The 17,758-nt window shown below is 33.9% G+C and overlaps 1 protein-coding gene and 1 pseudogene across 2 annotated transcripts; one reads left to right on the top strand and one right to left on the bottom strand.

Moving 5' to 3' along the window:
* The first annotated feature begins 3,905 nt into the window (after positions 1–3,905).
* Positions 3,906–14,007, top strand: LOC111297555 (pentatricopeptide repeat-containing protein MRL1, chloroplastic-like). 2 transcript variants are annotated; one of them, XM_022892236.2, is made up of 19 exons: positions 3,906–4,263; positions 4,692–5,442; positions 5,608–5,839; positions 6,142–6,205; positions 6,289–6,433; positions 6,544–6,659; positions 7,056–7,184; positions 7,287–7,460; positions 7,543–7,707; positions 8,444–8,584; positions 8,872–8,971; positions 10,244–10,352; positions 10,465–10,556; positions 11,008–11,098; positions 11,676–11,907; positions 12,002–12,094; positions 12,359–12,407; positions 12,713–12,806; positions 13,165–14,007. In XM_022892236.2, the coding sequence occupies exons 1-19, from the start codon at positions 3,940–3,942 to the stop codon at positions 13,397–13,399; spliced, it is 3,336 nt and encodes a 1,111-aa protein (XP_022747971.2). In that variant the 5' UTR covers positions 3,906–3,939; the 3' UTR covers positions 13,400–14,007. The 2 variants fall into 2 exon arrangements, 1 of the variants encoding a protein (XP_022747971.2); XR_016328785.1 differs by lacking the exon at positions 13,165–14,007 and having other exon boundaries at positions 12,282–12,407; positions 12,713–12,726.
* A 2,043-nt stretch (positions 14,008–16,050) lies between these two features.
* On the bottom strand, positions 16,051–16,590 carry LOC111298727 (auxin-responsive protein SAUR23 pseudogene; annotated as a pseudogene).
* Between the last annotated feature and the right edge of the window lie 1,168 nt (positions 16,591–17,758).

Here is a 17,758-nt window from a genome sequence, read left to right as displayed (position 1 = left end):
TTTCCATTAATTCTTCGCCCCCCTTCTTTTTTTTTCTTCCTTTTTGGATCAAAAGCCAATGGTTTTCTTGTGAGTCTTGTGATGAAAGGAGTTAATGCAACTAGCTATAGAGCCTTTTGTTTTTGTTGTGAGTCCCGTGAGTCAAACACGAGTTAAAGTGATTAGAGGTTTACCTTTGGCCTTTGGATGAGTCTCCCCTATACTTCTTTCCTATATTGGATATTTGGTTTCAGGCTGTATTATACGACAGGGAAATCGAGGAGAGTTTTTTTTCTCTCTCTCTCTCTCTCTCTCTCTCTCTCTCTCTCTAAGCAAAGTGAGAAAAAGTGGGGCATGTTTGGTTTCATTTTCATGAAAACGGCTTTTTTGGCTTCTTTAATTATGGGAAGAGAATTAAAAAGAGACAGGTAATCCACTCATAATATGCGAAGACACACCCACAATCTGGAGTATTATCCATTTTGATAAAAGAATCTTACGATTGTCTTAAAAAAACTTATCATAAGTATGAATTCAAGTCTTTACGTAATAGTACTCCCGTACACACTTTCTACCAATATTTGTGAGAAAACACCATATATGTAATGTAACCAGTTCTTGCGTTAAAACTTCAAAAGGCTTGAGCTAACTGTTTTTATGGGCTGCACTACTCTTGAATATCCTCCAAATGCCACGACATTTGGTTACAGCTTTCTTGTGACATGTTTGTTCCTGAGATGAATTTGAGTCTCCATTACCTAAGGATAATGTTGATGTTGGTTGAATTGCCCCTGTTTCTGATCTACTCACCGATAATTGGCTAGTTGTTTTAACACAAGATTGACCGGAGATCATCCTTTTATCACTCTGAGATGCAAGGCGAAACCCTGGTTCTTTTATTGTGTCAAACAGCTCTTCCAAAAAGCTGGAAGAATCTGGAAGAGGTTGTTCCAACTGCTTTGATTTGGCTGGAGATGCCTGACTTGAAACAGGCGGTTCTGCTATTCTGAGATTTTGCTGTTGCTGCCAAATTGAATGGTCAAATAGTAAGGCTGATCGAAAAATCTTGTACCTCATCAGGAAACAAGTTAATTGACATTTTTGCATCACATTTTCACTGATAGGAGTTTCAATTATTCAGTTAGTGAGATCATATATCCATCAACCAAGTTTAATTCTTGCAATTTGTGGAAATTAAGATTATATCAAACCTGATCAAGATAAGGCTCTGATGCTTCTTGAGAAGAAAGACACTTCAGGATCTTAAAAAACCTTGCCTGGCCATAACTCATTGCCCTATGCCAATTAGGAACCCCAACCTCCCCCGTCTTCACCTCTAGCTCAAACAAGATTCGATCAATTTCAGTTTCATGTTTTGCAACATAAGGCCGAAGAAAAGAATTATAGACATAAGTTGTTCCCTGAAACGGTGATCAAATACAACAAGAAAAGAAATAATTTGAAGAACTTCAGAAAGGTTGATCAATTTAGATAATCGAGCCAAAATTTTGAACGTTCAAGTGTTGAATGCGTACTTTCCATTTAGGATACCAAAGGTACACAACAAATGCCAATTTTACTTCATTGTACAATGGCAACCTTCAACAAGACAAGGTAATAAAGACAGTTTGTTGAGATACAATAATCAAAATTTAATACATGAAAACCACAAGTATCCACAAAATGTAAGAGTACATACCATGAGACAGAAACATCTGCAACCCTTTCATAAACTGTTAGAATAGCAACTAAAATCCTACAGAATAAAATAATCAGTAAATAATATTAGCCCTTTGATATGTTTGGGAGGATGATAATATAAAACTGCAGAATGTGAAATGTTTGTACCAGTATTGACACCAAAATCGAAGTTGCTGAGTTTCAGGCTTATTGTTTTCCACTGCCTTAAAGCAATGGTAAGCCGGGCAAGCATAACCAAAAACCATTCTATGAAAACACTTGAACCATCAGTTTCCTGCCCTGGAAAAGGAAAATGGAAATATATTGTGGTAGTCGATAGTTACATACAGAAGGGTTCTTGAAAGAAATGATCCCATCTTCTTGATTCCTTGTTTGGTGACGTTTGCTGTTGAGTTCGTCAAAAACAAACTAAAGACAATGAAGCAAGCAAGCAAGGAAATTTAAAAAAAAAAAAAAAATGGTAAAATTGTGCCTGTGAATGCCACAATTCGAAATAGAGAGAACGTGAAAAAAACCGTTTAATGCAAGTGATCTTTGGTGGCGTCCAACGAAAACGACACTTAAAAGGGTCCTTTTGTTAAGAGTTTCTTTCAAAAATAGTTTGGGTCCGATGAACATGTACGGAAAATTCGTAAAGTTTTTTATTAAATATAAATAAATAAATAAATTTAATAAAAAATTTAAATTGATAAATTAATAAAATTTAATATGAAAATTAATAACATATAAAAATATTAAAAATATTATTTATAATTTAAATTTAATCAATATTTATTTAATAATAAAAATTTTGTTAATATTTTTATTAAAAATATTTATTTAATAAATATATTAAAATTTATTAATTTTTTTAAAATTTTATATACTTAATCTATGTAATGAAATTTTATATTTTAATTTTAATTTATTTTTTAATAAAAAATTTCACAAATTTCATTTATAAAATTTCATATAAATTTTTTTCATAAATAAAAGACATATAGGAATTAATTTCCATGGCATATAATCGAAATCACATGTCAAACATATATAAACAAATAATTTTTTTATTTTAAAAAAATCATAACTAAAATTTTAAAAAATAAATCAAATTAACTTCTTAAGAATCAATCACTCTTGATCACAAACTTGTAAAGTTTTCCATAGCTAACAGGCACCCATCTTGAAAATTGAAACAAATATGAATTTTAATAATTTATTTTTTATTTTAAATTTATATTTAATGTATTAATAATATATAAATTTTATACATTATCAATAAATCGAATAATATTATTTTTTTAATAAAATAAATTAAAAATAATATTTTATTAATAAATAAAATTTTTAAAAAATATTAATTTTTATATTTATTTTAAAAAATAATATTTACAATTAAATTTATTTGTTTCATAAATAATATTTCTTGTCTTATTATTATTATTATTATTATTATTATTATTGATTTTTGTATTATCTAGAATTTTACGTCCGTAATTGGTAACAGAAAAAATGTCAACCAGATCCGTTTGTCGTTGGAGATCCGTTAAACTGTTAGTTGAGTCCATTAATTCCGTTAATCTTTCCCCCCAAAATTTACCAGTTACATGGTAAGTTTTCTACTTCTTCCACTTAAAAAAAAAAAAAACCATTAATTCCTTTGCTTTTAAATTTAAATTTATAAATTAAAATATGATATGATAAAAAAATATAAAAAAAAAAGATATTAAAATAATATAATTTAAAATTTTAATAAAAATTATAAATATATTTAATAAAATTAAAATAATATATTTTATAATTTTTTATAGACTCAAATTATTATGTATAAATTTTATATAAAATATAGTATAAATATATAAATTATTAATATTTTTAGCGGTATATAATCAAATTATCGAGATTACTTTTAATACCTTCCCTGAACGTGGAATCGGTAAGTGAAATTGAAGAAAGATTCAACATTAGATTCCATTAATTTCTCTTGAATTTTCTTTTCCAGTTGCAATAATTTCAAATTATTATAAATACAGTGATTTCTCAATGCTGGGTTCGATCATCTGATGTCGGTTCGTATTTTACTTTTTTTTTTCTGAGGAAAAGTTACAAATTTTTTTTTCACGGAAAAATATATGTTGGAAATTGATTTATTGATTTTTTTTTTTCAAAAAAGACAATGTTTACCACGTCAGCAACAATATCCGCGGGTGAATTGATATCCTCCGCTTCCTTTTGCTGTTCCACTCGATCCTTTTGTTTTGTTTTCGCTGTGTTCTCTCCATGGATTCCAACACAATCTTCTTCTCTTCAAAATTCCGAACCCCAAATTTTCAACCTTCTTCTCCATTGCTATTTTCAACTAACCGCCTTCTAATCAGTCGCCAATTCCTTGGTTTCACTCACACTCTCAGGCCTCCCGGTGGTGCTTCTCTCAGAAAGAAACACAGGAACTTGGGGCTTCTATGCCTCCAATCTCCTGCCTTTGCCGTCAGAGCTTCTATCGACTCCGATTTGATTCTCGTTGTCATTGGTGTCACCTCAGTATCTGCTTTATCTCTTGCTTGCTACAATCAGTTTTTTAGAAAGAGTGAGACTTCAAAAGAGGTGAGTTAAACTGATTGGAGTTGGAGGTTTCTATTTTGGTTAAAAATATGTTTTGCTAACTTGGGTTTTTTTTGGTAGTTGGTTTTCATTATCTGGCTCTTTATTAAGTGTTGGACTAATTATGGTGATTATGGAAAGAACTATCCCATAAGGCTTGAAATTTTGAGTTGTGAATCAGCCTAAAATGTGGAAGTTTAGTTTCGTTTTAAACATTCAGAACAAGTTCTTGAACATGAATTGAGATGCCTTGATGCTTATATTATAGTTGTTGTAGAACTAAGTTGAGGCCATTGTTTATTTCATGGTAATTATGATGATTTTGCTTTCTATATCAGGATTCACCAAATTCTAAAATTTGGTTACCTTTGGGTTTAGTTGAGTTTATTTCCTGAAGTGACTTGCTTTTCTAATGTGATGCCCCTGCGCAGGTATCTGGTTCCTCACTTTCTGCTTTACCTTCACAAATAGAAGTAAAAGATGTGGACATCCAAACTGCTGACAGTCAGATTTTGGACATTAGTGATTTTCAAAGGGAGACCTTTGAAAAAGAAAAGGATGGTTTAACCGAGAAAATGAGGGAGGTGACCGATGTTTCTGAAAGTAAAGAGGTGCTTTCACAGTTTCATGAAATTACGGTGGTGAATGATGATTCTCTGTTGGCTAAAGCATCAGAGTCAAATGGTGCTGATTGTTTTACATTTAATGCTAATGGTTCTGATGTTTCTGAAGAATCTGGAACTACTGTTCTACCTCTTCCACCTACTGTGCTGCTTGAATCAGGAGTAGTGCAGCCGCTTATGTTTGCAACAGAAATGTCAGAACTTCATTTGGAAGAAATTGAACGTGTAAATGAATTTAAAGCTGATCTCCCTAGACTAGCTTTAGAGCCTACGTCTAGTGCTTCTTCAGTTTTTCTAGAAGATGCTGATGTCCTTGTTGGAGAAGGTGAAGTTACTAGACACTATGACACATACAAAGAATCTGTCAGAGAAGAGCTTCACACCTTTTATGAGGCTGAACAGTTGGTGACAAAATCTTCAGCAAACTTGAATTCTCTGACTCTGAAACCAGTATCTTCTCATGCGTTCTCTCCAAATAGCAATGGTTTTTCTTCACTGAAGCGGAATAGTGAACTAAACAGGGCTCAGTTATCTGTGAAGAACTCTCTCCAAACTGCAGGTTATGCCATAAAAAGAAATCTGTCCTTATGATCCACTTTTAATGTATGTTGTTGTTTAGCATCAACATCTCTCTCTTCTTTACTTTAGTCTATATTTAAGCAGTTTATCCCCAACTTTGGCTTTCCTGTTTACTGAAATTGTTTAAAGGACACTTTTCATCCAGATATGGTTGAAGGAAAAGTAACTCAGGCATATTCCAACAGAGGCTTTTCTCACAAAAGAAAAGTCTTTGGAAGGGGTAGAAAATCTCCAAGAGACAAGGAGAAAAGGCACTTGATTCAGGAAAAGGATACAAAGTTGCCCCAGTTCCCCTTCCCAAATGGGAAGCTTGCTAATAACAAGTGCCATCCTGAAGAGCATTTCTGTTCTTATAATCATTTATTAAGTCATGGAAGGTAACTTGCTATTTTCTTCCTGTTCGGAAACTTCATTTGTCCCCTTTGGTAAGACTAATTTAATATCATATCAAAAGCTTGAACTCTTCATGTTTGGAAACTAAATTTGTCCCCTAGGTAAGACTAATTTAATATCATATCAAAAGCTTGACTTTAAAATGAAGCAAAACTGAGGCGAAATTCATCACTATTTTTAGTAGGCATCAAGAAAATTTAATTTCATGATGGCATCTCTAATAACCTTTTGTTTTTTTTTTTATCATTTCTTTGCACCTATTGATCCTGTCTTTGATTCATATTAGGTTAAGTGACTGTGTAGATTTGCTTGAAGATATGGAACAAAACGGTTTACTGGATATGAATAAGGTAGGGCTGGTAATTTAGATATATTTCTTTGTTTGCCGTATTCTTATTCTCTTTTGTGAGAGTATCAAATTCTTTGTTTTCAGGTTTATCATGCAAAGTTTTTCAAAATCTGCAATAGGCAAAAGGCTGTTAAGGAAGCTTTCCGCTTCACAAAGCTGATTTCAAACCCAACCTTGAGTACATTTAATATGCTGATGTCTGTGTGTGCAAGTTCTAAAGATTCAGAGGGTGAGTCCATTATGTGTTGTCAGTCTGCTTGGTGCTTATAAACACTCAATCAGGACAGCTACTTTTGTTGTGAATATGCTTTGAATATCTAATGTCTTTGCAAAATTTAGGAGCCTTTGAAGTTTTACGACTTGTCCAGGAAGCTGGGTTCAAAGCTGATTGTAAACTTTACACTACATTAATATCTACATGTGCCAAAAGTGGAAAGGTTGACATAATGTTTGAGGTATGGAAACTTTTTCAAACTTTTCTTGGTACCAAGGTGTCCTTGCTGCAACAGTTTGCATTCTCTTTTTTTTTTCCTAATCTTTCCACCCTGACATGGAAGTTCTTCCTTCTCAACCTGATTTATATGTAGAAAAAATTCCTTGTTTAATCTTTTTTATCTTTGGAATTTTGAAGTTGACATTTCTGCACTAATAACTTTATTTTCTAAATGTATTTGTCCAAGTTTCTTTGAATGCCAAACTGATATAAATGCTGCTTCTCCTTATTTTCATTTAATATCTCATAATGACCCAATCTAACTGATGAACCTGTGGTGCTTATTGGTTTTTCAATTACATTTCATAAAAACAATAAATAACTTGCTAGTAAATTGATTGCTAACCTGAATCCCTAGGTATTTCATGAGATGGTTAATTCTGGAGTGGAACCTAATGTTAATGCATATGGAGCACTGATTGATGGTTGTGCCAGAGCTGGGCAAGTGGCCAAGGCATTTGGTGCTTATGGAATAATGAGATCTAAGGTATTGTTGTGACAATAAACTGTCTAGTCTCATTTATTTAACAATTATTTTATCATATTTATATAGTTTTCTTATAACTGATGAAAACAATGTATGCAGTAGAATGTAAAGCCAGACCGAGTTATATTCAATGCACTTATCACTGCATGTGGTCAATCTGGAGCAGTGGATCGTGCTTTTGATGTGTTAGCAGAAATGATGGCTGAAACACATCCTATAGACCCTGATCATATCACTGTTGGTGCATTGATAAAGGCATGCTCAAATTCCAGTCAGGTGTGCATACTGACTCTTCTCATATTTTCTCCGTCTTTTTTTTTTCTGTAATGATTGTCTCTGCATAATGTATTGCTTACAGGTTGATCGGGCACGGGAAGTATACAAGATGTTAGATGAATTTAATATCAGGGGCACCCCAGAAGTTTATACAATTGCTGTTAATTGTTGCAGCCAGACTGGTGATTGGGAGTTTGCATGCAGAGTCTATAGTGACATGAAAAGGAAAGGTGTGGCTCCTGATGAGGTATCTTCTTACTCCTCTTCCTTTTATTTCCTCCTCCTCCGACCTTTCTCTCTTTTTGTCCATCTTTTTGCACCTTTCTACTTCACCCCAGAACAAGGAATATTGTTTTAAGGTGTGGTTGAAGGGGGGGGGGGGTATGGGCTCTTTCTTGTTACAGTACTCCTCTTGATCTTAGTTTTGAGTTTGCGAAGCCTTGTTTCAAGACTTAAATCTGTGTCTAGTTATTTAAGTCCGGGGCTTTTCTTTCAGATAATACTTGTGGCACATGAATACAGATATCATACAACTGTGGAAAGAAATATCCCTTTTAATTTAGTATATTATCTAAGCTTTAAGTCTAGCTATCAAAGCCATTTTAAGAACCTATTCAGTATTTCATTTGGGAATTTAAACTTGATTTCTGGTCCATAAAACTGACCAACAGAACCTAATAGGTAAGCACACTTGCTTCTGGGCCTAAAGAAAATGGCTGCAATGCCCTTGACTGGAATTTAGCACATTCTTGTTCCAAGACAAACTAGAAGCTCCTATGCCTAATGTAGTAAGACTTTTAAATATTCTGAGGTTCTCTAAACTACAATCAAATTTTGCATCTAAGTTGCCATCTCCTTGATTTCAGATTAATTTTTATTTTTATTTTTTGCCAGTAATTTTCATTGTTTACAGTATTTTGATTACACTCCTGGCTCTTTTGGCAATCAATTCAACATCTTAATCAAGTTTACTTTTAATGCAGGTGTTTATCAGTGCATTAATAGATTTTGCAGGGCATGCTGGAAAGCTGGATGCTGCTTTTGAAATCCTACAGGAAGCAAAGAATCAAGGGATGAGTATTGGAATTGTGTCATATAGTTCATTGATGGGAGCCTGCAGCAATGTAAGTCTAATCAGGCAGTCTTGTTGTTAATGTTGACTTAACATATTACTGTATGGAATGTCCTAAAAGCTTCATTATTATTACGTATATATTTTTGAACTTATAGGCATGATGTTTAAGGTTTGGTCCCAAAATAGACACTTGCTGAATCATTTGAATTTTGCATTTCTCAGCTTAGGCATGCAAAAATGCTGCTTGGGTCTGGCATTGAACTTGACTTAAACATGCAAAATTTTTAATGCCACTGATCTTGTCACAATAATGATAATTTTTCTGATCTATTTCAGGCTAGAAACTGGCAGAAGGCACTGCAGCTGTATGAGAATATAAAGGCTGTTAAACTGAAGTTAACAGTTTCTACAGTTAATGCTTTAATTACTTCCTTGTGTAAGACTCCATCTGTTGCTTATTATTATTGTGAATATACTTTATTATACAATAATCTGATTAATTTTTGAAACTCTAATCTGCTTTGGAAAGCATACTTTCTTGTATTCCTCATCCTTGTGTTCGCTTACTTCGCTAGTTTTATGATAATGAGGAGATGCTTCCAGATGTGAAGAGTACGTGGAGCTGTCTTGCCTTTTAGGTTTATATATTACAGGCTTAAAACCATGTTTGGAACTTTGGATTATTATAAGGTGTGATAACTTGTTATCCATGGACATATGTACAGAACTGACTCATTTTGTTATCCATGGACATTTGTACAGAACTGACTCACCATCTTTATAACTTCATGAAGTGTATCACTTTTATAGGATATTTAGGAAGAGGGAGATTGCTTAATGTGGTCCTGTTATATACGTTTGGCATTTGGAGATCTCTAATGGTAGAAAAATCCTTTTGAATATCAACACACTTGCAAACCTTATCTTAGCATCTCACACTAAATACTTTTTCTGCATTAAGGTATCCTTAAGGCTGAAATTGAGCATAAATGAGATTATAGAAGGCTACTAGAGAAAAACAACTTGATATGAGGAAAAATTACTAGATGGGAGAGGGCAATGTCCATGTCCCTTAGCTGTGAAGGTTCCAATTTCCGTATTCCTTCCTCAGATTCTAGTGAGGTTTTTGCTTCTATGCTATTTCCTGCTTGCATCTTATGAATATAATATCCTGGAAAGGAAGTCTGTCATTCTGTTGAGTTTAATTATCCTTTTAGTTTAAAAATGTAGAACATGTAAGGAATGGTGAAAGGTGGATATATACTTAACTTTCTGATGTCCGTATGGAAAATTTATGTGCTTATGATGCAACATATAGTATGTGCACTCTAGTTTTGAGGTAATCCTTTATGTAGGGTATTCCAGTACCTTGATAGTTTTCATAGCTAGATTAGTGTGGTTCAAGTTCTGTTTATACATTGGTTGTGGGGCGTGTCTCTCTTTGACACAAATAAGTTGTTAAATTGTCAGAGGTCAATGAAAACATCAACTCTGGTATATGATCAGTGAGAGTTGTTTTAAATTAATAAATATTTTATATATTCTGCCTTTTTCTTAAAAGGCTGCATCTCTTTTAACCCTTAATGGTTTAGGCTAAAGGCTTAGAGTAATGATAATTTTAAAGTATTATTTAGATATGCATTCTCTGAATATAATAATTTATTAATGATATTGGAGTATAGAATGATACTATCAGACTTAAATACAGGTGAAGCAGATCAGCTGCCAAAGGCCATGGAAGTTTTATCAGAGATGAAGGAGTTAGGATTGTGTCCAAATACCATCACATACTCCACACTTTTGGTGGCAAGTGAAAGGTAAGTGCTCACTGGAGTTTTCTTAGTATCAATGATACACACCAACTGTAAATGTGCATACTGAAGTTTGGTTCATTAACTCCTTTTTCCCCCATCACCTTGTCTTTAATAGAAAGGATGATCTTGAAGTAGGCCTAATGCTCCTGTCTCAGGCAAGAAAAGATGGGGTGGCACCTAACCTTATTATGTCTAGATGCATAATTGGTAAGTTTAAGTTGTTAGCTGCTTAATAGTGCTACTATATTTACCTTTTCAATGACTCTTACCTTGCTATTCTACACTATATCCAATACACAGGCGTCTATCATGTTCTTTTCCTCCCCATCCCCTCCCCTCAAATTAATTCCATATTGTCTGTAGTAAGTTCAATTTTTAAAACCAATAGAATGTGCCAGTTTTAGGTGATGCATTTGGTTTTTGTTGTACTTCAAATATTCTTACGCATTCATATACTGTTGATACTAGCTGAATGTACATGCTATAAACATTTATTTATTTAAATAGATATATTTAAACAAAAAAAACTGATTTTATGGATATTGTGCGTTATACATTTTGTATTTTAAGATAATTTTATAATATAAACATGCACATGCGCTCACACACACACACATCGTCTTCAATGATTTTATATAACCTTTTCAATTTTTTGAAGGCATGTGCTTGCGAAGATTTGGGAAGGCTTGTATAGTTGGTGAGCCTGTTTTGTCTTTCAATTCAGGACGACCACATATTGAAAACAAATGGTACTTGACTGCTTTGACAAGTTTAAGAGTTTTTTTTTTTTTAATTAAATCCATTGTGAGTGGAGCTGCAGGCTTTGGTCCAGCAGCTCATGTCCTTTTTTTTTCTTGGGGGGGGGGGGGGGGGGGTTGGGTTGTTTGTTGATCCTGCAGTGCCAGGGCTCAAATCCTGGCTCCTGCTCTAAGTTGGGGGTTATCCCCTGTTACCATAGCAAAAAAAAATAAAATTTGTGAGTGACCTTAGAAGACAAATTATAGTAATAGTGCGGAGTTAGAGTCTTTTTTTTTTGGGGGGGGGGGGGGGGACGGGGGTGTTCTGTAACTTGTCTATATCATATATTTAAGGGGAGATTACCCTCTACTACCGAATAGTTGTTTTAGCTTTTGCTTTACTTTGTAAGTGATACCTGAAGGGGTGAGTAGGGCTAATTTTCCAACTTTATGATTAATTTTCCAACTTCATGGTCATAAAGTAAAAAAGGCTTTGATGGTAAAAGGACAATGTATGATTTACCTTTTCTATATTTCCTTAACAAAAGTTTTGGTGATAACTAATGTTGATATCTTCCTTGGTTTTTAGGACGTCAATTGCCCTGGCAGTCTATCGTGAAACTATTGTTACTGGTACAGTACCTTGCATGGAAGTTGTTTCACAAATTTTAGGATGTTTGCAACTCCCTCGTGATGATTCTTTGAGAAGTAGACTCGTTGAGAACCTGGAAGTTAGTGCTGATTCATCAAGATTTGCTAGCCTCAGTTCATTGATAGATGGATTTGGCGAATATGATCCACGCGCTTTTTCGTTACTTGAGGTAAGTAATGTTAAACTGCTATCAGCCAGTTTTTTGTGCTCAAGTTTTGGAAATAGAGGTTATTTTATCTAATGCTTGCATTACCCTTTGGTAGGAGGCTGCTTCTTTTGGGATTGTTCAATGTGTATCCTTCAAAGAAAGTCCTATTGTTATAGATGCAAGAGAGTTGCAAATTAATACAGCAGAGGTGTGTGATCTTTCTACTATCATGCAATATTATAAAAAATTCCATATCATTAAGGAAGTTTAGCTTTGCCTGCATTGAGACTTACTACTTCCAATGAAGGTGCATTGGAAATTGGAAGCATTATATGCCTTGCAGTTTGCCAACAATATGAATTTGCTGATCTTTATTTGTTTCTGTTTTATGGCAGATTGTATTTCCTTTGTAGCAATTGAGCAAACTATCTGCTGCCTTACTTAAAATTTAATTCCTGTGAAAATTTGTCAGGTTTACCTCTTAACTATATTGAAAAGTCTCAAGCATCGGCTTGCTGCAGGTAGTATGATCTCCTTTTTTTCTGTTTTATTGTTTACTCTGGGATTTGCACGCACTTTTCAGTAATCCCTGGTTCATAAGATAGCATTTTTATTGAAATTACGAGAAGCATTTAACAGAAGACTGCAGCGTATTTTCTATACATGCCATTTTTTCAGATTAGAGTGGATTGTTTTCTTGTGATACTGATAATCAAATGATAGAAATGACTTATTTAATTGGATAATATTTTTATGTGATAGGCTAGCTTTCACAATTGCATTACTAACTTCTGTCGGTATTCTTGGTACACTGACCTTTTTGTAGGTGCAAAATTGCCCAGTATATCCGTCTTACTGCCCTTGGAGAAGGCACAAATCTTGACTTCTGAAGGGGAGAAATCAATTAATCTTGCGGGAAGGTTAGAGGAGCTTCTACTCGCACAAACATTGAGTCACACATACCACACACCCCTCAAGTATTTAATGGGAGAAACTGCTACTATCAATGCTAGATACCAATAATAGTTTATCATGTGCTATGAGTTTAATGGTCCAGAAAGTAATTTCTTTAAAAAATTAAAGAGCAGAAGCGAATATTTCCACTTAAAAGAAAGATATAGCCCGTTATAAAGGTGGTAATGGTCCATAGTTGTGGTTGGATAAAACTAGAGGTTTCATCAATTTATACTTCATGCAATGAGAATGTATTTTGGACAAATCTGTCTTTCAGTTCATTTTGTTCATGAATTGAAATGGAATGATAATTTTGGTGGACAGGATTGGCCAGGCAATTACAGCATTATTGAGGAGGCTTGGACTACCATACCAAGGGAATGAATCCAATGGAAAAATCAGAATCAATGGCCTTGCGTTACAAAGATGGTTTCGACCAAAGCTGGCTTCTCCTTTCACTGGAAAACCAGGAGAGTGGAATGCCTCCCAAATGCGGTTGGGAAAAGGAATCTCCCATCAGCAACGCAGCATTCGAACTGGCAATCTGTCCTTGGATTAAGAGTAGAATCTTCAGAATTGGCAACATGGAAACAACTTGGAAGAATTACTTGTGTTTCCTCAAACATAAGCTGATCCTCTTTAGAAATTTAATCAATGACTTCCACCTTCATGCTCCTGATCACCATGCTCTGGTTGCTATCTTTGAATCCAATAAAAATTTGCAAAAGAAAAGTCAGAATCTCCCTTCTAATGAGTAGATTGAGGAGTTGTTGATGGGAAGATAAACAGAATCTGATCTAATGGTCATTTTGTGTAAAGAGGGTGATGGGTGGGAAGGGATTTCAATATCCTTCATTTTGTGAAGCATTCCAAATGACTGGGTGATTAATGCATCAGATGCTTATGAGTCAACCGTCTACGTCCATGCAGATTCAGGGACGGACATTAAATCAGTTGCCAAGGATAATAAGAATCTGTACGAGGGTTGTTACATCAAGTTATGCAAGGCCTAGTAATATTCTACATATGAAGGCAAAAAGAACAAAGAGATAAGTGCATGATAATAAAAAAATTTAGTTTTTTCCAATTGAGTAATCAAAGTGATGTAACCGTGAATAGCTGATTCAACTTCCCAGCTTTTCCCATTATCAAGAATTATTAACTGGTCACGAATAGTGTGGATTTCCGTAACTTTCAACCAAAAATCTAGCTCAAGACCCTGATTGTTGTTGAGAACAGAGATAAAGAGGTTTAAAATGTCGACACTTTTCTTCCTGAAAATCATGTAATCTTTTCCCCCAGGTAGCTCTGTCAGTTGCAGGACCGGACTATACAGATGGGGTTTGCCACAAGTTTTTTTTAATGATTATTTTTTATTTAACTAGAGTGGAAAGGAATAATAAGCAACGAAAAGCTCGTCAAAATTGTTGAGGACTTTCTTTGTTTCTGTCATGACAAGCATTCGATCGAGAAGCAAGATCGATGAACATGTCTACTTTTCATGGTAAACCGCCCAATGGATGATTGAAGCCGAACTCTTCTTCTGCATGGTTGAGCAAGTCTACAAATGAAGGATGGTTCAAGAAAGATATGAAACGACCTCTCCAACATAAGACTGCATCGTGTTCTTTAGGCACAACAGACTAAGGGTGTTGCACTTTAGGAATTTGCTTGGCATTAACAATAATTGATGTCAAAAGGGAAACCGTGGTTGATAAAATTTGACTTTGGATGATAAAAGAGTGCTAAACAAGTGAAGCAAAGCCTTGGAGATTGGAGGTAGAGCCGCAATCTTGCTGTATACGTGTAGAATTCCTATGGGCTGCCATGATTGCAAATAATAAAGAACCACATGGTTATGGCCGTGTGTTCAGCAGATACACAAGTGGGGATCCTGAGAGGACCCTCCCACGCAAAAGCTCACATGGCTTTGCCTCTTTCACTCGCTCTCTCGTTTGGTCATTTCAATATATCCACCAATTTTTGGATAAAGAGAAGAGACCCATACTTTTTGCTTTCCAAGTCAGGTGCCCAATTAGTGACATGTGCAACTGGCTTCTTATTTCTAAGTATTGGGCAATGGGCTCTCAATTCAGTAGCCGTACACTAGATAGAAAAAAAGGGGGAAGTAGCATTTTGCGCAGCAAAGAAAACACTCAACATCTTGACTCAATTGATAGGATATTTTTTACGATACAAGTGATTTTGGGTTTGATTCAGTTGATTATTTTTTATTTAGATCATATTAAATACATAATTTATAATCATTGATTTTTAAAGCGTCAAATATGATATATTTTATCATGACTTGATAGATTGAATAAATTTATTTAATATCAAATTTTTGGTATATGTATAAAACACTTGGACCGGTTGTTTTTGAGTGTGACAGAGTGGAATTGTGCTTTTTGAAGCCGCCAGCTGGTCATATCTGTTGTAACTTTGTTCACTCCCTAGTGGTTTGTTCATACCTGTCACCCAGTCCCGGAAAGCAAGAAAGAAGATCGATTGGCTAACACATCTCAATGGTGGCCAGTAATCAGCATCATCTAGGTGCTTACTTTGGGCTGGAAAGCACTTATGGAGTCTTGGAATATCTGATTCTACAAAATTGGGCCCATTTTCCATCTGGAAATTAAATCAACTTAACTGGAATTATGGTTTGCAAATTAAATAAGAATATATGGGTTTTAATTGTTCTTAGTAATGTATTGTGATTTATAAGGATAGACGTATTCAAAGTTAACCATATTGCTTAATTGAATTTTACAGAATAGAACGCTTTTTTTGCCTAAATCTAAACAATCTATCAAAGTCTAGTCAATCTTCATATTGTGTTCAAAAAACGGATGAAATTAATTACACTTTCAAAATTGCGAAGTTTAGTTTTCTGCAATGAAATTATACTTTGATTCCTATATTAGCAATCTAGTATTGCAATTTGTCAAAATATGCCATAAATTACTAGTGCTTATCAAAGTGATTGTTGAAGGTTTTCTAGGATCTTTTTTTAAGGTTCTTTTCTATTAATTCCTCCAGGTTTTAGTGTCTTCTGGAAGCCCCTCAGATGTTAATTTTCAGCCTTTCAGGTAACTATCAATCAGAATTCTAATAAACGGAGGCATCTTGATTAACTGAAGAGAGTCACATAGGGTTCAAAAACAAAGGATTACGTTATCATTTGACAAAATCTTGGTGGGAGAGAGCATATGTACAATCTATCTCTTCACTCACTTTCATGTCATTTGTCAAAAGTTTATCAACATTTACATTTCTCATATTCTACATGGGAATGAAAGAATTTAATTAACAAAACTTCTGAATTCTGGCTAAAGCACATTTGGTTCATCTTTCAGCAGGCATGCAACCGAGAAGTGAGATCAATAAAGGCATCTTCGTCGCATGGAATTGTAAGACCACCCATTGGATGATTAAAGCCAAACTCTTCCTCAGCCCGGTTGAGCAAATCTAGAAAAGAAGGGTGCTTCAAGTATGAAATCGGAACGACAAACCTTGTCTTCTGGATTTCTCCAACATAAACAGCAATGTGGCCTTTTGGCACATATGTCTGGTTCCTTGACTGCAGTTTGAGAACTTGCTTGGCATGAAGAATCACGGAAGGTAAACGGATACCCATATCTGATCCTGAATTGAAGTGAGAAAAGGGTTAGCTGATCTGATCAACCTAAGTTATTTTTGGTTGACAGAACTGGGAATGAAATTAAGTTGCAGTACTTGTAATTTTGCAGGTTGAAGTTCCTTGGAGCTTGTATTTATAGGCAGTAAGGTCTTTGATTATATTGGCATTGATATTGAAAGATCGATGGCCCACCTCCTCAAAGACTCACATGGCCTTGCCCAATTGACTCAACAACAATCTCCCTTCTCTTTCTCTCATCAGTTAATGGTGAAGTCGTAGTCTAAATATGAACACAGCCATGGCTGGTCAATGTTCATGCATTAGATAGTAAAGCAGCAAATTTACGTGACAAGTCCTTCCTTGTTGCTATCTCCAAAATCTCATCAAAGACGTCATAACAGTTGGCTGGCAGTTATCAAAAATTTGATCATTAGATTCGGATTAGACACCTGTTTTTTTTTTGGGTTTGCCTTTGCTTATCCTTAGGCACTTGCAATAAGATTATTATCATTATTTGATGCTTGATTTGGGAAAGATTTAGATGAAATTATTTAGGTAAAATTTATGAAATTTTTAATTAAAAATGATTAAATAAAAATTAAAATAAAAAATTAAAAATAATGATTGAAATGTCTTATTACATAGATTAAGTATATAAAATTTGAAAATATTTTAATAAATTTCAATATATATTTCTAAATAAGCATTTTTAGTAAAAACATTGATAAAATTTTAGTCATTAAAAAATATCAAATTTAAATTATAAATAATATTAATAATTTATTTACATATTATTGATTTTCATATTAACTATTATCAATTTATCGATTTATATGTTTTATTAAAATTTTTATTAAATTATTTTTTTAAAAAAAATTTCATAAACTTCACTTAAAAAATTTTATGAAAATTTTATCCACGAAGGATTGTGTTAATTTACTAAATGAATAATCTGTGACTTTGTTCATTTTTTCTTTTAAGTTTTTAATACTAAATTTTATTATTTATAATAATAGCAGGATTCAGATTAATATTGTTAATCTCTTGCTGCCAATAAAGGTTTGAGCTCTCACATGCACCAATTTCTTAAATCTTATGCAAAAAATTTTCATAGAAATAGGATCTGGACCTGGTTCTGTAACTTGGGAAACAGCAAATTTCTAGCTAGTTCCAGGCTATACCGACTTACCATGATTTTTTTTTTTTTAAATAAAGCAAAAGGAAATCATTGATTTTGATCGATTCTCGGATCTCGAGCAACTGATATCAAGAACGCCT

The sequence above is a fragment of the Durio zibethinus genome, chromosome 16 (assembly GCF_047325235.1).
Source record: "Durio zibethinus cultivar Kanyao isolate XHJ-2024 chromosome 16, ASM4732523v1, whole genome shotgun sequence".
In the NCBI taxonomy this organism is placed as follows: Eukaryota; Viridiplantae; Streptophyta; class Magnoliopsida; order Malvales; family Malvaceae; genus Durio; species Durio zibethinus.
The sequence above is the reverse complement of the archived record's forward strand: the minus strand, read 5'-3'. Positions and strand labels throughout refer to the sequence as shown.